This window comes from Gymnoscopelus microlampas (genome assembly GCF_963454915.1).
Source record: "Gymnoscopelus microlampas genome assembly, chromosome: 12".
NCBI lineage: Eukaryota > Metazoa > Chordata > Actinopteri > Myctophiformes > Myctophidae > Gymnoscopelus > Gymnoscopelus microlampas.
Window position 1 is genome coordinate 17,174,849 of NC_139949.1, and position 21,692 is coordinate 17,196,540.

General features: G+C 42.2%; 1 protein-coding gene across 2 annotated transcripts in view; it reads left to right on the forward strand.

Annotated features, from left to right (window-relative positions):
- The window catches only part of sh3pxd2b (SH3 and PX domains 2B), an 82,020-nt gene that overhangs the window by 40,578 nt on the left and 19,750 nt on the right, over nucleotides 1-21,692 (forward strand). Inside the window, exons 5-7 of one of the 2 annotated variants that reach the window (XM_084075148.1) lie at nucleotides 7,161-7,252; nucleotides 19,034-19,059; nucleotides 20,913-20,948. In XM_084075148.1, the coding sequence (XP_083931274.1) occupies nucleotides 7,161-7,252; nucleotides 19,034-19,059; nucleotides 20,913-20,948 (154 nt within the window). The remainder of the gene's footprint in view (nucleotides 1-7,160; nucleotides 7,253-19,033; nucleotides 19,060-20,912; nucleotides 20,949-21,692) is intronic. The other variant, XM_084075149.1, reaches the window with a different exon arrangement.

The window sequence follows — 21,692 nt, forward strand, 5'->3', positions numbered from 1 at the left end:
CTGAGACCAAAACCGGCACACAACTAAGCATTTCTGAGGCTTTAGGGGTGAAATAAGTGCATGACATTGGCTGTGGGAGTGTTTTTTTGCCTCCTGTGTGTCTCGGAGGGTCGTGTGGGGTTAGAGGAATGTACAGCTGGTGTAGGCAACATCTTTTACCACTTATGTGAAAACTAGGAGTTCAGGGGTGGGAGGAGGAGTTGTGTTGTTGGGTTTGCGTCTGTGTGGGTGTGCAGTGGTGAAAGAAGTATAAAATAGGGCTTAATAGTTGTGAACGTAAGTTTTGTAAACTAATCTAAATATGAAAAGTAACTAGTAACTAAAGCTGTCGAATAATTGTAATGGAGTAAAAAAGAACAGTATTTGCTTCTGAGACGTAATGGAGTAAAAATAACTGTATTTGCCTCTGAGATGTAATGGAGTAAAAAGTGCAGTATTTGCCTCAAACATGTAGTGGAGTAAAAAGTACTGCGATGTAGTGGAGTAGTACAAAGTTTAAAGTTTAAAGAAATGGAAATACTCAAGTACGGTAACGGTACCGTGAAATTGCACAGGACTTGAGTAAACATACTTAGTTACTTTATACAGTACACCACTGTGGGTGTGGAATGGATGCAGTCAGCAGGGGTTGTTTCAGCCTGGCGTTGCATGTTGTCGAAGTGCTTGAGATGTCATTCCTCCCTGACCTCATGCCACCATTTGTAGTGCCTTCAGGATTGTCATTTCTTTGTGTGGGCTTAAACTCTTTTGACATTTGAGAAATGTTGTACCGTGTAAGAGGCACGCAACACTAGTAGGATGAAAAACTGTGTGTTTTAAGTGTGGTGAAAGTGGCATCCCCATATACACATAACAAAGTAACACAGCTTACATGTGCAGACAGGCAGGGACAAGACATTGGCTAGAATACATCCATGTTTCAATGATATTCATTGCGTTCTTCAAACTAATGGCATTCTATTATATTTAAGGGATGTGGCACATCCCAAGGTTCTTTCAAATTCATAATTTCAGCATTATGGTTACTGAGAAATGTTCAATGTAAACTTGCTTAGAATTTTGCAGAAATGCTAATGGGAACAAATGGGGTCCGCTCACCAGTATATCAAACTCAAATAATAAAACAGATGAACCCTTCGAGGCACTGTTTCTCATAGTCCCGACCACCTGACCCTTACGGGTCTGTAACTCTGAGAGTTTACAAATGGAACCAAATGGACCACTGTTTTAAGGTGCTATGAAACACTACTGTTGAATGTAAAACTAACTCCTGGCTTTACTATGTGTGCACTGTGCCATGGACCATATACACATGGCGGCCATGTTGGCACTTTACATTGAAAAAACGGGGTGGCAACGGGGTGGCATTTCATTAACTTAATAGCAAAATGGCCGCCGTGTGAATATGGTCTATGATCCATCCTCGTGGCTTTGCCCCCCTGGTTCAGGCAGGTGAAAGTTCCTCTCACTGTTCACTGGATGACACATCCCGCTGATTAACAGGTCAACAACACAGCGTCCTGGGGTCAGGTCAATCTCCGTGCCCCCTCACCACCACTGCCTCAACCGTTTCCTCAGAGCCCCCACAATTTTATTACACCTGACAAAAGCTGTGTGGATTGATATCACATTGAGAACATACAGGCAGACAGTGGATGAAAGCAAGTTATTATTTAGTGCAAAATGATAAACAATGGGTCTCCAACAGGGGGTCCGGGAGCCCTAGGGGGTCCTCAGAGTTACTACAGGGGGTTCTCCAAATCTTTGTTCCTTAGGAATGTTTTCTTTTATTTACATTAACCACTTGAACACTAGCATCCCTATATTCTGAGTGGAACATTAGCCGAAAATAGCCAATCTACTTGCTCAAACTTTGTAGATCGGCTATTTTCGGCAAAGAGGTTTGCTGTAGACTGTAGAGGGGAAAAAAGCAGACCAAGTACAGAGCCTAAGGTCAAGTTTACTAAGTGCTGAGAGTTTAAATGTCTGAAAATACACCAAACAAGTCTACGAAGCTGTCTATGAAATCTATGAAAACGTTTTTGTTTCAATATGTAGTGGGGGTCCCTGCTTCATCTCTCTCTCTCTCTCAGCTAAGGGATCCTTGGCCTGAAAAACGTTGAAGACCCCTGTGTTACAACAATTTGGCCTATACCTCCAAACAGACGAGGCCTCATGGGGGGGGGGGGGGGACTCTAGGTTAGCAACCATACTCCTCCAGGACCCTTTAGCCACATGTTCAAAGCCAATGTGGTTCTGCCGGAGCTGACTAGGTGGTGGGTTTCACTCACCTCCTGTGCACAGTCAGGTTGACACGGTGAAACCGGAGAGTTCTTTTGGTCCTTTTGATGTTTTGCAAAATGTCCTCAGAGGAAAGCTGTGTCAGCCCTTCTGTCAAACAGCTGAGGCCTCAGCCTGACTCATATGGAATTCCCCCCCCCCCCCCCCCCCGGGTTGTGAAATCTGATGTTTTTTATTCAAACCAGGAAACACAATCTGAAACAATATGGAGGCCCTGCACTGTGTGTAGTAAGGAAGAGTGGTTCCTGGACTAGAATCACTATAGTCAGGTCACTCAAATATATGTTTTCAGTTTTCATTCCAATCCTGTCCTGTTACTGAAGGGACACAGGTCTGATGCCCACAGCATCATACTGTCAACGTGTTGTTTGTTGCTAGATGCTGAGCCCATACATGGACTCCACAGATAGATAAGGACAAATATCTGCAATCTAAACCACAACAGACTTGAGTTGCAAATTAGTTCAAGATAAGTTCTCCATTTCTAAGAGAGTTTATGCGTACACACACCCTCTCTCTCTCTCTCTCTCTCTCTCTCTCTCTCTCTCTCTCTCTCTCTCTAGGTTAGTCAGGGAAAGGTCGATATGTTGAGTCATCAGACATGGGGGGGGGGGACAAATCTCAAATCTTCTCATTTGGCAATATTGTCTAGCCACAAAACAAAATAACGCCCGTTTTTTGTTTGGAAAGAGGTTGGTTTTGGAAGACGCACTGTGTTGTTGCGGGCAAATACAGTACAGTCACGTTTGGGCTTGGTCCCCCTGTGCCTTATGCTTATGGGAATGTACAAACAGTTCTATTCTGTTCCTGACATATTTGTCCTCTGTCTGAAACGCACACACACACACACACACACACACACACACACACACACACACACACACACACACACACACACACACACACACACACACACACACACACACACACGCCAATTACCTTAATGCTGTGTGCAGTAAAGAACACCCATAAAGTCCATTTGCTGTAATGGGCCCTGGAGGAGGTCTCTTGTCTCGTCCCTGGGGAGAATTCTAATGAGTGAACAGGTCACAAGCTGACTGCTGAATTCATGGCTGGGACCACTCTAGTCTCATGTAGCCGAGCCATCAGGGATCTCTGCCCACCGATACGTCTAGCGCAGTGATTTTTCTTACATTTTCACGTGAAGGACCCACCAACTTGATATGTAATTGGCCGCGGACCCCCATCAGACAATATTTCATGCCAGGTGACCCCCATAAGAGAAGATTTGTTTAGTATTCCAAAATGTTTCAAAAACAATCAGATTTTAGCGATCTACAAGCTTACAATGCGTCACATTATGAGTTTGTACATCGGCTATTTTCGAATAGCTTAAGTATAAAATATGGTGTTTTTTTTCTCATTTTGTTGGAGAGCACCTGGAACCCCCGCAAAGACCCCTGAGGGTCCCTGGACCCCACTTTGAGAACCACTGGTCTAGCAACCCATTTGTTTTGGCCTCCTTTTTTTGTGTAGAAACAGCAACTCGGTTTGGCTCCTCCCCTTTCTTAGTCCGCTTCAAAATGATATTATGAAACATACATTAACCACTTTAGCCCTATTTTATACATAGGCTATTTGAAAATAGACGATCTACAAGCTCACACTTGTAGATCTGCTATTTTCAAACATCTTAGTACTTTTACTTTAAGTATATTTTGAAGCCAATACTTTTGTACCTTTACTCAAGTAACATTTTGAACACGGGCCTTTTACTTTACACGGGCCAATGTAGTATTTCTACATTGCAGTATTAATACTTTTACTTAAGTAGAAAAAGAAAATGTGATTACTTTTTCCACCACTGAACCGAATCATGTCAGCGTCAGATGGGGTTGGGGGGTGTGTGTGTGTGTGTGTGTGTGTGTGTGGGGGGGGTCTCCGGTTAAGGTCACCAGTTTAAACATTTTATAATTACCTAGGGACGAGAGCAATATACTGTAGCTGTGTGGAATTTACCTGGAAAACGTGGAGGTTCTTAAAAGTGCAGTTTCAATCATGGGAATTGATCGCTGGAGGAGATCGTACGCGCATACACAGATCAACAAAACACATAATGGGAGGGGTACGCAGCACGCACGTCACTCTCCTTGACCTTGTCTTTCGACGGGAGGAGAACGGCGGGGCTCTGGACGTGGCAGCGGGCCCACTGCTCTGTTGGCACGGAGCCACGGCGGTTCCCAGTATGGAGACGAGAGCAACGATGATGGCTCCCGAGCTGTCGAGCCCTGATGTCATATCTGATATCTGTTCAGCTTGTGATGGAAAGAAGGAGAGAGCGGAGGAAGGACAGAGAAGGAGAGAGAGAGAGAGAGAGAGAGAGAGAGAGAGAAGGGAGGAGGGAGACTCCCTTTCTCTCCGAGGACAGTATTGAAGCACTTAGGATTATTAACCCATTTAGACCGGGAACGCATCTGTGTCATTTTAGGATTTCTTTGGGCTATTCAAAAATAGCAGATCTGCAAGCTCATAGCGTGGCACCGAGTGCCGCGCTATGAGCTTGTAGATCTGCTATTTTTTGAAAAAAAATTGAAAATGTGTGCAAATCTTTGAATATGTATACATTTGTAACTCAAATCTTTGCTTCTGGCGATTCCACAAACGTCTTCTAAATCCTAACAGTGATATGTATGATATGTATTTGGCCGCGGACCCCCATCTTAAAAGATTCTGTTCCAGGGAGCCCCCCCAGAAGCAAAGATTTGAGTTAAAGGAATTCGCTTAAAAATATATATAGATTCAAAGATTTGCACAAATGTTCGCGATTTTTCAAAAATAGCAGATCTACAAGTTCATAGCGCGGCACTCGGTGCCGCGCTATGAACTTGTATATCTGCTATTTTTTAATAGCCCAAAGACATCTTAAAATGACACGGATGCGTACCCCGGATTGAAAGGGTTAAAGTCAGAGACATAAGGTTGGAGGTAGCGGGGCCTTGATGGATAGCGCCGTGCTACGCCTGCTGGCAGCCTGAAAAGGGAGGGAGGGTGCTCCCTCGCTCCCTAGTCCCCTTGCTCCTCGGAGTGATAATCGCCGTGTGGTCCAAACAAAACGGACCGGGCCCGGCGTCAGTCATTCCGTCTCGCCTCGTTGGAGCCGTCAGTTTGCAGAGATGATTATCTGCCTCTCGACTGCCCTTTGCACACACCGACTTTCAGACCACTAAAGAGAGAACTGAGCATGGTGGTGTGTTTTTTTTTTTGTCTTTCATCTTCCGAGCTCGTATCCCCCGCTCCCTTGTGATGATCGACAGACCCCCAGAGAGAGAGCAATGAGATGAGATGAGGGAGGAAGAGGGAAGGAGGGAGAGAGGGAAGGAGGGAGGGAGGGAGGGAGGGAAGGGGACCGATGAACTGAGCTTGAATCGTAAAGGAGCCGAGTGCCAGATGATGAATGAATTGAGTGTTTTTTTCTAAGGGCTTGGTGATCTTATTAGCTTGACTTGTTGCCAGTGTGGGCTGTTTACTTGTGAACCATTCACATCACATGCTGATGTGTGAGCCGTTGTCTTCCATACAAACAACAACAATACCTAGAATAGAAACACACGCACACGCAAAGATCCTTAGGGGATCGAAATGTTGATAAAATCATTAAAAGTCAATTGGAGCAGGTTTAAAAGACTACATCTTTTCTTAAAACAAAATCTAGAATAACGAGGACATCAGATGTCGCTGAATACTGTGAATAGGTCTATTGTGTGCTTTGATGATACTCAATACTAGACTACTATAACTTATACAATTCGACACTGTTCCTTTTTTCTAATGATGTGCTACAGCAGTGGTTCTCAAACGTTTTAATGTCAAGGACCCCCGTAACTCTGAGAGTGTACACATGTGTACACTCTCAGAGTTACAGACCTGTAAAGGAACCCTGAGGGTCCCTGGACCCCACTTTGAGAACCACTGTCACAAGATAAGTATTAGATTACAGTCACCGTGTACATTTCCCCCCCTTTTAAAATACATACATTATTACAAACAGAACATACATCTCTCGATGACAACTGCTTATTTTTGTTTATCTTGTGTTTAGAGTAACCAAAATGACTATGCATTTTCTTTTTAAGTTTATAAACTGTGGTCCTGTCTTGCTGCATCAGAATGCTTCCTGCTTTGGAAATACAATCGTCATTGTTACTCAGAACTCTCACTGTGTCCTTATTATAGTAGGCTGCACTAGCGCTCCTGCTTTCGTGTATAGAGGGGCGGGTTTAAAATCAGCGTGGAGAGAATGCGCCTGATCCCATTGGTTCACCGATCTGTCCGTCAGCCCCCGCCCCGTCAACACAACATTACGAGCGACGCCCACTGCACTCTGGTTGGTTGGGGAAATGAAACACTTCCTATACCGGGTACACCGACGTGCTGGTCCAGGCTTTTATTTTTTTAGCAAAACAAAACAATAGAAGCCTGGAGATCGAGGCTATTATTATAGCGATCTCGGAACCCATGGTCAAATAAAAAGGAAAAACAGCGCCCCCCCAGCGTTCTGTCCTTGAGAGATTATTATCATAGTAACACTACGGCATTGGATCTGAAAGTGGGGTCCAGGGACCCTCGGGGGTTCCTTGAAGGGGTTCTAAATGGACCCTTACAGGTCTGTAACTCTGAGAATGCACTCTCAGAGTTATGGGGGTCCTTGAAATTAAAAAGTCGGAAAGGTGAAAGGCAACGTGTCAACTATTTGACAACTATCGTGAAAAACGAGGCAGCTAAGCACAAAGTCGGCAGTCGTGAAACCCCTTCTCCCAACCATATTGGTCTTGTTGCATTTGTTAGTGTGTCTTGTCAGCGTGTGTGTATTTATTCTATGTGCTCCTGTGTGCCCGCAGGCCCTCATTCAGCTGCCAGTCTACATCTCACAGTGTGAGGAGGTCAGAGTGTTCTTTGAGACCAGACCTGAAGACCTCAACCCACCCAAGGAGTGAGTATACAATACAAACGTCTCTGCAGCAGCAGCACACACACACACACACACACACACACACACACACACACACACACACACACACACACACACACACACACACACACACACACACACACACACACACACACACACTATCCCTCCGGAGCTAAATTATACCCCCACAACCAGTGGTGGAAGAGAGACACACAACTAAAAGGCCTGTGTTCAAAAAATGGACTTGAGTAAAAGTCCAAAAAGTATTGCCATCTCTCAAGTAAAGTAGGTGTACCTGAAAACTGAACTTAATCCTTTAAGACCGGGAACGCATCTGTGTCATTTTGAGATTGCTTTGGCTATTTAAAAACAGCAGATCTACAAGCTCATAGCGCGGCACCAAGTGCCGCGCTATGAACTTGTAGATCTGCTATTTTTTGAAAAATCGTGCAAATTGGTGCAAATCTTTGAATATATAAATATATTTTAAAGCGAACATTTTTAACTCCGATCTGTGCTTCTGAGGGTCCCTGGAACAACATATACTGTTAGGATTTAGAAAACATTTTTTAGATATGTATTGGCCGCGGACCCCCATCTCATTTTTTTTTTGTTCCAGGGACCCCCAGAAGCAAAGATTTGAGTTACAGATGTTTGCTTTAAAAATATATGTATTCAAAGATTTGCACACATTTTCAAGATTTTTCTAAAATAGCCAAAGAAATCTAAAATGACACAGATGCATTCCCGGTCTTATAAAGGATTAAGTACAGAACTAAGGTACAGAAGTTGAGCTTTCAGTCAATTCAATCACAATCCTCAGGCTTACTGCTAACGCCACCAACCAAACCCATGCTTCACAAGGAGACGCTGGACCCTGATGTCATGCTGTGTCACATTCCAGCAGCAAGTTAGCAGAGGCCCATCAGCAATCACTGCCACGATCATTACACCCTCTAATGGCTATGATGTCACTCCCTCTCCGTACTTCCCCCAGGGAACGCCTGCTTAGAGAAAAGGGCATTTAACGAGTTGTTAGATGCCTGAGTGTGCAGTTATAACATGTAGCGGCAGCCATTCCGTTTCGCTGTTCAAGCCTCCTTTCTGCTGAGGCTGCACAATGGCCTCTCCCGGGGGCACGTGTAGGCCTGTCGCGGTTGTGACATAATCGCCAGATCATAATATTTCAGCTAATCGCAATCATTTTTTTTTGCATTATCGTTAGCACCGTTAGCGTTCGTCTGTATAAAAACAGCTGGATGAAATGAAACAGGAATGTCATATTTCCATCGTTATTATTTCCGCTGTGCATGCTCTTTCAACCACTTTCAACCTGGTGTCATTTAAAAAAAACACTTGCTCAGAGAATAGCGAAAATAGCAGATCTACAAGCTCGCAATGTGTCACGATGCAACACGTTGCGAGCTTGTAGATCGGCTGAACATTTTTGGCTAGTTTTGGCTAGTACATCATTTTGGGCCATGAAGACAAACATAAATGTAATTTGTATTTATATTACCAATGTTCAATGGCAATAAAAACACAATTAAATCATTAATCACATATCTTAACCCATTAAGACCTGGAACGACCTGAAATCTGTGTCACTTTAGATTTCTTTGGCTATCCAAAAATAGCAGATCTACAAGCTCATAGCGCGGCACCGAGTGCCGCGCTATGAGCTTGTAGATCTGCTATTTTTGAAAATCTTGAAAAAAATAATTCAAAATTTTCAAAAAACTATTAGATTTAGAAAACATTTTTAAGAATCGCCTCAGGTCTTAATGGGTTAATCGTCAACTAGAATGTAATGATCGTGACAGCCCTAAGTACACAGCACCTGCCTGGCCGCTATTCTGTTGTAAAATCTCACGCAACACATTATAGTTTCTATCCGGCGCTGACAGTTACAACGTGTCAAGACGGAGTCATAAAAGTGGCCATGACCAAGCGGCCTGCCAACGTACACAATATAGAGGCGCACGGGCACATGACTGCACACGCAGGCAGACATATGTATGAATGTGTTGTTTTTTAAGGTTAGCGTCACCTTCAGGGCAGCGGAGGTTACGCGTGGCTGCTTTCATTGCTCATAACTTCTTTTCACTCTGACCCCTGAGATGTTTTCCAACACCAGGGTCTGTCACAGTAAAGTGTGTTGACCTTAACCAGTCTGTCATCGCACGCTGATGATGTGTGGCTTCCCATTCTCCGAGAGGTCAGGTCACTTGACAGGAAATTGAGTTACATTGCGCTCTGTGACGTATACGCCCATGAGTGCACGTAAGGTCAGGGGGAGGCCGGGGGCTTGAGTTTTGAAGATTGAGCTTTAAAAGGCACACATATCTCCCGTCAACTTTGTTAATTGGTGAGCCCTTGAGCGAGGGCATTCTAACCACATTAACCCTGACATCCCTTTTTTGGGGAATGTCATTATTAAATGATGATTTCAGAAATAGTAGAAATAGTATTCTACAGCCGTGTACATTGGCTATTTTTACCTAGGGTTAGGCTAAAGTGGAAAATCATATAATTTTAATATTATTAGAAGTGGCAAATGATGAACAATACTTAAGGATATGAAGGTGTGTGTGTGTGTGTGTGTGTGTGTGTGTGTGTGTGTGTGTGTGTGTGTGTGTGTGTGTGTGTGTGTGTGTGTGTGTGTGTGTGTGTGTGTGTGTGTGTGTGTGTGTGTGTGTGTGTGTGTGTGTGTGTGTGTGTGCATTTGTGCGTGCATACATATTTTGGGCATGCCATTATATTATATATCTCTGCTGTTGGTCAGAAACCAGCTAACTCCTGCTAATTTGTCAGGAAATGAAAAAAAAAGTTAGGAGGTTTTGTTCATCATTGATAAGAACAGCTGAATGGACCTCTAAGCTCACAATGAGGTTGGAGGTCAAAAGGGGGTGGAGCCTGGAGTCTCCACCCCCCTTTGGAAGCGCTTTTTAATACTTTTCGTTCGTTCAATATTTGTTTTTACCAACACACAGACGTAAAGGGTGTTCAATAGCACTGATTTATGGGGAAAAAATGCAAAAGCATCAAAATAGAGTTAGCTGGTTTCTGCCCGACAGCAACGATATGCACCTCATACTTTAATTCATGGTGTGCTTTAAGCAACTGTAAGCAACACAGCTGCAGCTAATACATTACATAATGGGTGTGTTAGATTTAGGTGTGCCAATGTGTAAGCATTGACAGTAGTCAATTCATTTTATTAGCTGCAGCTGCATTGCTTACCTCACGCTGTACTAAAGGCCATGTGTTTACCCTTAAGTCATTTTTAACCTGTACAAGAAAACAAACCACAAAATCGGCCGAGTGTGTCATTTCCCTTTAAGCAGTATTGATGTGTCAAGTTTCTTAAAGTGAATGAGCAATACAAGGTCAGTTAGGAAACTAAAGCCAGACCAGATATCAGCCTTTTTTCTTTTCTTTTTACATTGCATCCCTATTTTGGGCATGTCATCATAGGCAAAACATTTCAAAATGTTTCCAAACATTAAAAGAATAGAGGCTCAACAAGCAGTGTGAAGAAATGTAGTTTGTTGTTTATATTTGTATCTATCAAAAAAGGTATTTGTGTTTAGTTTTATTCATGTGTTTGCTTATTTTTAGACACCAGTGTCTCTTTCTTGTCATGTAGACACCAGTGTCTATTTCTTGTCAATATGTAGACACCAGTGTCTTTTGCTGAGATTCTTAATGATTAACTCCCCTGAGTTCTCATATTTAAACCAATCCAGTGACTTTAAATGGTGCAGGCTGAGCATGGATCAGATTGTAAATACCATAATGTATTTATTTCACTGCAGATAGTCTACATATATAATTAAAAATCTTCCTTAACCCTTAAATTCAATCAATTATTTCAATTGACTAAACTCTTGTTTTATTTGATGGCCTTCCTGCCCTGACGAAATTCCAGGCCTGGTCTCTACACTCAATAGTGTGCATTTACAAGAAGACCAGTCATCAGTCACCCACCCGAATGTCAATGTTTATATGATGTACTCAACCCCAGTCATCAGGTTGCTCTCCTGATGGAGCCCCTCTGTGTGTCATCAACCCATTGTTAGGATTATATTACTCCTAACAAACGTCTATGCACACACATTCAGCAAAGAGTCATAAAGCTAGTTTACACAAATCAAGCCTGTTGTCATATCAAAATCATGAATGAATGTCAATACATGAGTTGTCACAACTGAAATTAAATTAGGAAATGGACGTTTTCCTTTCTTTTGCCACCGAAAGCCCTGTTTATAATTTGTCGTATGATAATGTTGCACAGTGAAAATAGCCGCTCTGCTATTTTTATTTCAAATAAAAAAAACGTTTGAAAATATCCGTCTATAACAATTATGACCAAAGGACACCAGGTTGAAAGTGGTAAAACGAAAAAGAAGAAATTATGCAGCATGGATATATCGGTCAATATAGCAAGTCTGACAATATAACTGCAATATATTGTGCTGCCCTTGTTAACAACAGCGTTAACATCTCATAGTGTCTCCATTTAACATGGCTGACAGTCCACCATTCACTGTGTGTCCCTTTAAAGTAAAGGAGAAACAACTTGTTTCCTTCCTGCTTGGCAGCTGGTGGCTCTACAGTTACAGTTAGCCGGCCAAACACACAATTCCACAACGGTGTGATTTGTGGAGAGGTTTTTATGGCACTAACTTACAACTGATACCAAATTCACCATAGCCAAGTCAACAGCAGTTGCAGTTAGAGGAATTCCTTAGGAATTAGTATGTATGGTAGTCGTTGTCGGGCAGAAACCTTGTATCCCCATACTTATGGTTTTGTATGTTTTTTTCCCATAAATTAATGCCCTGATTTACACTTCGTTGAATGACAGTGTCAGCCAAAGTAGCCACTCTACAAGCTCACAACACGTCACATCATTGACACGTTGTGGGCTTGAAGATCTCCCATATTTTTAGATGACATGTCATGATCAAAATAGGGAAGCAAGATTGAAAAGTCTGCCTGTTCGTTTTTTTTTTAACCAATGATAAGTGTTAAGAAGAGTTAAGGACTAATGAATAACTACACTGGATTCATTGGAACACAGGTTATGTTATTATTTCCATGTCCTGAAAAGTAACCGTTTTGGACAAAGGTAACGACGAGGTGTTCCTCTCATTCCTCCCCAGTCTGTGGCTGTGAGCAAGTTTGAGGTTCGAGGCCATAAGAAGCTAGACAGGTATCTGTAAAGGCACACGCACACATGCAGCCTTCCCTCGTCCCTGAGAGATCCCTGCCAAGGGCACATACCTCATTAGCTCCCATACTGAGCCTTGAGCCGCTCCAAGGAGAGGGAGAGAGAGAGCGCTTACTGGAGGCAGATGAGATGAATACACAGAAGACCTTGGTTTGTCTTTATTGAAATTGGATTACGGCTACTCTTGCTAATGCGGCCTGTTGGTTGGTTGGCTGACTGACAGCAGGGGGGCCCGTTGGTTGGCTGACTGACAGCGAGGGCCGGTCCTCAGACACACAAGATTTATCATGGGCTGTATATCTACTGCCCCAGAGAGGGGCAGCCGGCATCTCTGCCTGTCTCCCTGGGAGAGGGGAGGAGAGGAGAGGAGAGGAGAGGAGAGGAGAGGAGAGCTCAATGTCACTAACTTGCTTTGGTCTCTCTCTCTCTCTCTCTCATATTCACCATACTTATGAGGACTAGCAATTAACTACATTCATGCATGGTCCTCACTAAGTTGTAAAACATTTACACAGACACACCTATGGAGACACACGCACGCACACACACACTGCTTCCCTTTGATAGTCCAGCTCACTGGTGGGGCGACCACTGGCCAAGTCAGGGCTTCTATTTATAGCGCGTTAATGGGTGCACTTATGAATAAAGATTTATGGGTGGCCTACGCCGTTTTGAGACTCTGCCAATGGAACAATGCGTTGTGTGATGGAGAGCATTCATGTCGACGTGGGAAAATTAAGTGAACGGCTGCCAAGGCAAAATGAACAGGGGCGACTAATTGCGAGGGAGTGAGAGGAAGAGAAAGTCTTGCGAAGGAAATGAGAGACATAGAGGAAATGAGGCAGGAGATGAGGGCCCATAAAGGTTGTAGCGTAGCTTCTTGCGGAAAACAGAGTTTGGCCGATGTCACGAGAACGAGATGATGTGATTGCTAAGACGAAGACCCCTCAAGTTAGTTTCACCTAATTTTAAGTTAGTTTATCCACATCCTTCACATAGACTTTTTACTAATCCATTGAATTGATTAGTAAAACCTGTGTTCACTAATCACATTACAAGTTTCCAATAGTGTAAATAAAAGTGGCTCTTGATTCATTTGAAATCCGGCCAGTTTTTGAGGACATTGATTTCTTTTGAAGCCATCTTTTCTTTTTCAATGTTTTTTTATTAAGATTCTGACAGTTCACATTTGTTGTAATATACAATTTGTGTACAACCACCCATTTTCTTGGCAGCTTGACTACCTTAATCATAACAAACACAAAGAATATAGCAGGCACCACAATACACAGACATTATGTTAGACAACAACAACAACAACAACAATTTATTTAATATAAAGTAAAATAAATTTGTCAAACAAGTACACCACCGGTTTGACATGATTGCATATTCTACGTCTTTTTTCCTTTTGTACATATACTGTTCAATAAGGTACATTGGACAAGACTAGCTGCCTAATACCCTTGTGAACCCTTCCATGTTGTCACGGAGGACATAAGTCCGTTTTTCCAGAGGTACCACGCTCATTACCTCCTTATGGTATTTCTTGCTATATAAGAGTATTCAGATCAATTTAACGTTGTGACTGTTCCTTGCACTGGACACCTTAGCTGGCAGTACACACTGGAGAGGTCACAAGTCCAAATTATATCCAATCAAGGTATTCAGCTCATTCTTCACCTCGTTCCAAAACACTTGTAGAGGTGTATAATGGAGTCTGTAATATTTTGAATTGTCTTTCTCTATCATTATTGCTTGAAGCCATCTTGACTTCATAAGTAAACAAAACAAAGGACATGGATTAAATGCAAGATTTTGGCAAAATGTCATATTTACAGTATGAAAACCATGCTCTTGTGACCTACACAATGTACACACTTTGGAAGTGCGTTCTCTAGTTTCCACCTCCATAGAGCACCGAAGTCCTGACGTCACTGCCAGTAGAGGGCGCTGTTCCGCTGGTTCGTGGCTTTACTTTTTGTGTTGATATCCTCATTGGGGAATCTTAGATCGCCTCATATAAGAACTGTGTTCCAAAAATAAATACCACCCCAGCGATTTTACTCATATGGATATGAAGCATCGACTGAAGGGGTAAATGTACACATTTACCCAATGAGTAACACAATATAAACACTAGAAACGAGTCAAACAACCCAAAGACTACATTTCCCATGAACGCGGCTGCTGTAGGGACAGTGATTTCAGACCCAGAAGTAGTAGTTCTTAAGACTTTTAATTAATCATTTAATCATAAATGATGCAGAGTAGGGTTGTCCGATATTGGCTTTTTTACCGATAACCGATATACCGATATTGTCCAACTCTTAATTACCGATACCGATATCAACCGATACCGATATATGCGGGGATTATTGTGATTAGGGTAAGCTCAAATTTCATATCACACACACCATATACAGTAAGAACTCCTGTAACTTATTTATAAAGCAAAAAAAAAATTTTTTTTTTTTTGTTTTCAAAAACCGATACCGATATTTTCCCGATATCAATTTTTATGCTAATATCGGCCGATAATATCGGGAGGCCGATAATATCGGACATCCCTAATGCAGAGCCATCCCCCTGACAGAAACGCCAGGGTGGTGTGCTTATGTTTGGAACACAGTTCTTATATGACATGATCCCCCAATGGGGATTTCAACACAAAAAATAAAGCCACAAACCAGTGGAACAGCGCCCTCTAGTGGCAGTGACGTCAGACTTTGGTGCTCTATAGTGGTATGTGAGTCGTTGATTATCTCATGCTGGCTACAGTAGCATTGCTAGAATACTACAATACACACACAATCTGATGTATTGTGTACAAGTAGAATAAAGCATCTGCCGTCATATGTACTTGTCTTAATGGATTTATAAATGTTTAATGCGCAAAAAGATATTCATATGGCTCTGTTGCACTTGACTATGTAACATGGTCAAATCAGCACTGAAACGCTTGCGTTTACTGCTTTGCCCAGCATATGGCGATTCAGATGAGTGCAAGGGGGTGAACTGTAGGGCTTAAAGGGATATTTCACTTTAAAAAAAACTTTTGGTAATTTTATCATCTACTCAGGCTTTTGTGAGCCCCCCAGACCGTTTTTAAGTTGCTTTATTCAGTATTTAGATATTTGATATTCATTTTATCAGACACGCCCCCTTCCTATACAAACCCATTATAACTTCAAACTCCGGCCATAGCGGCCATAGCTGAGTGGTTAGTGAGTCCGCCTAAGGAGCCAGAGGCCCTAGTTGCCGCAGGTTCGATTCCCGGCCAGGCCAGCATATGTGTCGATGAAATGAAATTTGTCCCTGAGCAAGACTCTTAACCCCAAATTGCTCACAGGTTCTCATTGGAAACAAGACCGCAAGGACTTTCATGAACGACCTGTTAAAAGGAATTATCCTTATCCTTATCCTTATCCATTTTTAACATGTTAGATTCATCAAAAACACCCATCCTTGGTTCGGGTGACTCACCCTGCCCTCCTAATACGCGAGGGGGCCGTGGTTTTTCGGCCAAAATAATGCACTTATAAGGCATTATAACACTGTTTATAATTATGCATGACAACTTATAACAAGGTTTATGAAGTATTATAACTTATAATAATATAATTTATAAGTGCTGGTCATAATGCATTATAAACTCAGTGGAACAGCACATTATAACTACCAGGTAACACTTTACTTAAAGGTCGGGTCTATAATGCATATAATGCACTTATAAGGCTTCATAACACTTGTTATAAATGTTTATAAGTATGCATAACAACTTATAACAAAGACACTTTATAAATAACTACGGTATGGTAGTTATAATAAGCCTGGTAAACCCCCCTCCCTCTGGAAATCTCATTTGCATTTGATTTCAGGAAGGAGTCTGGTCTACAGGCCTGCATGCAGTGGCGTCGTTAGGGGTGGGCTTCGGTGGCTATAGCCACCAATGTTTTGTCCAAAGCCACCAATTAAAAAAAAATTAAAATTAAAAAAATATTATTATTATTTTTTTTTTTTAATTATATATCTATCACCCTAACCTAACCCTACCCCTAACCCTAAAACCGAAATAAAGTAACAAAAAACGGGGAAAAAAGCACCCTAATCCGCTAAATACGCGAAAAAAATTGCGCGCGCGCGCGGGAGGAGGGGCACATGCACGCGCGCTGCGCGCGCGTGCATGTGCCCGTTGCCTGCGGGGCTAAGCCCCCGACCTAGTAGAGACCTAGCGACGCGTCTGCCTGCATGGGCAATTTGGGAGCTGGGCTGGATTAGTACAGTTGACTGACAACCCCTTCAGCCAATCAGCAGTTGGTTCCCCTTCAGCCAATCAGCAGCTCATTTTCCCCATCCCCAGCCAAGTATGACCCAAGGGGACTTTTGAAGGGGCTATGCTGGAAATAGGTTGCTTTATTCGGATGCATACATGTACGTGCCACTGCTCGCCCCTGCCGGTTCTCTGAATTTTTATTTTTAAATAGGCTCTGTCATGATTAATTGACCACATATATTAAGTTAAACAACTAAATTCTATCCAAACGATATCTGAAAAGTAAATTCTGTGCCTCTATAAAGAAGTTTGAGAGCGTTTTAAGTTTTTAAAACCGAAACAAAAAATAGCGGAGAGACAAGATGGCTGCCGCTCAGTTTTTGGTCGGGTGCACTCAGGCTGGACTCGGTTCTATTCGGTTTCACTCGAACTCGCCACCTGATTGGCCAACCTTCGTTGTCAATCACAGAACATTGAGCGAGGACGCTGATAGGAGAGTTCATGTTATGAACTCCGGAGAAACGTCCCAGACAGGCCTGTAGGCCAGACTCACTTCTGAAAACGAATGGAAATTAGTTTTCCGGAGGGAGGGGTTTACCAGGCGAAGTTATAATGTGCTGTTCCATTGAGCATAATAATGCATTATGAGCAGCACTTATAATACGTTATAAACGTTGTTATGCATAATTATAAGCCTTTATAATGTGTGTTATAATACCTTATAAACACGATCACAATGCATTATAGACCCAACCTTTAAGTAAAGTGTTACCGAATAGTCTGCTGTGAAATATTCTGATTGTTTATTCGCCATACCCCCGGTGTGTATTAAGGGCCTTTCAAACCACATATGGTCGAGTGGAGTCTATGGTAGTGTCTTTTCAGTTTTTTCTGTTATTGTGGGGAAAGCTTTCGCTGAAAATAGCCGATTGACAAGCTCACAACGTGTCGCGACACGTTGTGAGCTTGTCGATCTGCTATTTTCTGCTAAAGCTAAATACGGATGCTGCGGTTTAAGTGCTTACGGTAGGGAAGGAATGTGTAAGATGTGGAAAAGGGATAGAGTTACAGAGAAAGATAGGCAGAGAGAGAGAGACTGAGATGATGAATACTGTATGCATGTGTACTGTTGTGATTGAAAGAGCGAAATGCCTTATGCTAGCCGTCATTGCTTCTTTATGCATCTGGACATGGAATCAGCTCCTGGCTGCTGCTTGGAGCTGATGGAGCATTTGTCTTGCTAATGTCCAAACCAGACACGGCAGATGCTGGATCACCCATTTAACAGCAGACTCAATTTTCAGAGAGCAGTTATCTATCGTGTGTGTGTGTGTGTGTGTGTGTGTGTGTGTGTGTGTGTGTGTGTGTGTGTGTGTGTGTGTGTGTGTGTGTGTGTGTGTGTGTGTGTGTGTGTGTGTGTGTGTGTGTGTGTGTGTGTGTGTGTGAGAGAGAAAGGGAAGACAGAGAGAGAAAGAAAATGATCAGGCCATAACTCATTTGCATTGTATCATTCATTGTAATAGATCTTACACATTACCTACCATTATCTTAAGTGCCTGGCTATAGAATAACCACACAGTGAAATACCAGTGTACATTTATGCACTCTTCAGAGGATTTTACTGTACAGGAGTCGCGCCATTATTGATATTTGACAGTGAGTGCCCTAACGTGTTAAAAGTACGCATGTAAACATGTTTGTAAAACACTGCGGCGGAAATATATACCACTTATTCACCTATGATCAGTGGTGTAAAGTAACTAAGTACATTTACTCAAGTACTGTACTTAAGTACAATTTTGAGGTATTTGTACTTTACTTGAGTATTTCCAATTTCCAATACTTTTACTTCTACTCCACTACATCTCAGAGGCAAATAGTGTACTTTTACTCCACTACAATTATTTAAAAACTTTAGTTACTTTCATATAAATTATGATATTATGAAACATATATTAACCACTTTAGTCCCATTTTATACCTAGGCTATTTTCAAACATTTTTGTACGTTTACTTTAAGTACATTTTGATACCAATACTTTTGTACTTTTACTCAAGTAAATTTTTAATTCCGGACTTTTACTTGTAACAGAGTACTTCTATATTGCAGTATTGATGCTTTTACTTAAGTAAAACATTTGAGTACTTTTTCCACCACTGCCTATAAGTAAATGCTCATAATTAAGTCACTGAAGATCCTCAAAAGAGAGGGTTTTTTTAGGTCAGGATGGAACATTTTCTTCAGCTCTGCAGAATGAATTTAAATGTGGTCATTTTCTTTCTTTCCCAGGGAACCGATTGGAAAGAAGAAATCAGGTAAGAGCTGTGTGTATGTGTTTAAACTTAATATGAGGGGAGGTGGTGATTGCCGTGGCTCACAATTGTAGTTTGTCTTTGAAATAAAAGGTTAACAACTGAAGAGAAAGACACTGAGACGTGCTATTAAGTCAATTGCTGTTTTACCAATACTAGTAATCTATTCAGAGAACGCTGGTATAGGCATCACCATGTGTAGGAATTTTAACCTGCCTACACAGTATCAACTTGGTGCATATTTTCTTTATTTATATATTTTCAATTTAGTTGCTAATTATTTTTTATCCCCAATTTAGTCATAGTGCCAATAGGCTCTATGCACAGCAGCCATATTATCACTTCCTTCACAGGTGTTACCAATGATACTAATGAAGGCTCTGTTCCATTTAGTGTAGCACAGTGGTTTCCAGGACCCCCATAACTCTGAGAGTGCACAAATGGAACCAAATGGACCCTTACGGGTCCATTTGGTTCCATTTGTACACTCTCAGAGTTGCACACATGTAAGGGGTCATTTGGAAGCCCATGAGGGTCCCTGGACCCCAACTGTAGACCCACTGGTGTAACAGAGTGTTTCCAGTGAGCCAACATGCACAATATCAGCACCCTGACTCTGTTTGACCAGAATGGAACAGAGCCTTCATTAGTATCATTGGTAACACCTGTGCATTTCTTCATAATATGGCTGCTGTGAATAGAGCCTTTTTATTCCGCCCCACACACATTTCTGTGTTGTCACTGCTGTTGTATCCTACTGACTCACCTGTCAGTGAGAAGCCCCCTCACTGGCCTTCGTCCTACTCCTCCCGCCCAACACTCCCCGCTGACAGGTGCCGCCCCCAGCCCGTAGGAGTACGTGCAATGACCAATATCACCCTCCCCGCCTGTCTTCCCTCCCCCGAACACGGGCCAATTGTGTTCGCGTAGTAGACACCCGACAAAGCCGGTGGATTCGAACCCACAACCTCTGTGGTGGTGGGCAGGGACTTTACATTATTTTCAAAATCTGAACCCTACAGATACTAATGAGCAATATTCCAAAACGTTTCGGTACCACTCAAACAGTTGTGATTGTCCAAACTTAATTCATCGCTTTGAACTATGTGCCATGATCCCCACATTTGGCACCATAAGTATGCATGGTGTCCTAAGTCAAAATATTTGCTTATTAAATATCTATCGCATATCGGGTGGTGTGGCACATTGTTCTATGCCAGTTTTAACTTTTGCTGTGGCCCCAGAACATTAGGAACACAGATTATGTGTCCTGGCTCCTCCTTTTGACTTTTAAGTAGGCTAAGGCAGTCTATTAAAAAAAAGCTTCTGAAGTTATATTTGGGCCATAGGCTTAGTTGTACACAACAGCTCTGTCATTACTCTGCTCAAAAATCTCAAAAAGGTTCACTTCGTCCCCATCTAGTGGTAACATTGCATTGCTCATGTACTCCTTATTGCTATAAAACGTCTGGTAAAGCCAAATACATTTTTTATTTTGTTTTTATTTTGTATAGCTCCGACAGTAATGTACGTCTGTGGCTGTTATGTTTTGTTTTGTAACTAAATAACAGGGTTAAATGTTATGATTAAAAATGTATTTATTTGTTCTTTTCTCTTAAACCTTGGATGATTTGTGTTGATGATGCTTTATGCTGGTGGTGCTGAGACTTTCACACCAGCAGCAACACAGGAACAAACCCCCAGTTCCTGTTGTTTCACAGTTTCCTTCATGTTTTTATTCCCCCCTGCCTACTCTATTCGTCTAACATCCTTAAGTTTCACCCATGTCATTTAGTTTTTTTCTTTCTTTCTTTTCACTTCTTCTCTTCTCCATTCATTTTTTTCCCTCCCACCAGGCCTTGTGGAGAGAGCGACTTCTTTCCTAAAGCGAGGTAGTAACAGACGATGTCATGCTTTTGGCCCTCATGCTGTGTGTGTAAGACCCCTGGGTTTGCTAGCGGCCAGATTCCCCGCCCTGCCCCGCCCCCAATCCCCTCCCCCCCTTCTCCCCTGACCTGGGCAGGTGGGATGCGGCTCTGTGGAAGTCTTGGGTGGCTTGCTTTGGTACTTAAGAGAAACACAGACAATATTAGACCGTTTGTGAGCTCAACCACTTAAATCCTGTATACTCAGAATGTTTGTAAACAAACGTGTTTAGGGCGGTATTTCCAGTGTAGAATGTCTATGGATATTTACACTTTATAAAATAAAGTATCCAGAACACTAGCTATGTCTTGTTTGTCAACCTGTGTATATTTAGATCAAAATAATATATGTCTCTAATATTCAATAACATTATCATAAGTGTCCTGTTCTTCCAGAAATAAGAGTCAATGCTCCACTGTGAGGCTGCCGGTGTTATCTACCAGGAAAAGTTTTTTTGGGTTGTGGTGATGATTTGTTCTATAGCTAAAATAGCTGATAAGTTCACAACGTGTCGCGATGTTGACTCACTTATTTTTTATACCACTTTTTTTATAGTCACTTTTTATGACTTCTCCGTGCACTTCCAAATTTGTATTTAACTAAATGGAACCTCTGCCACCAAATACTCTGGCAGAGTTACAGACCCGTAACGATCCATTTGGTTCCTAACTATCATTCATTTAGCTGAGGAACCCCCTGGACCTACCCAA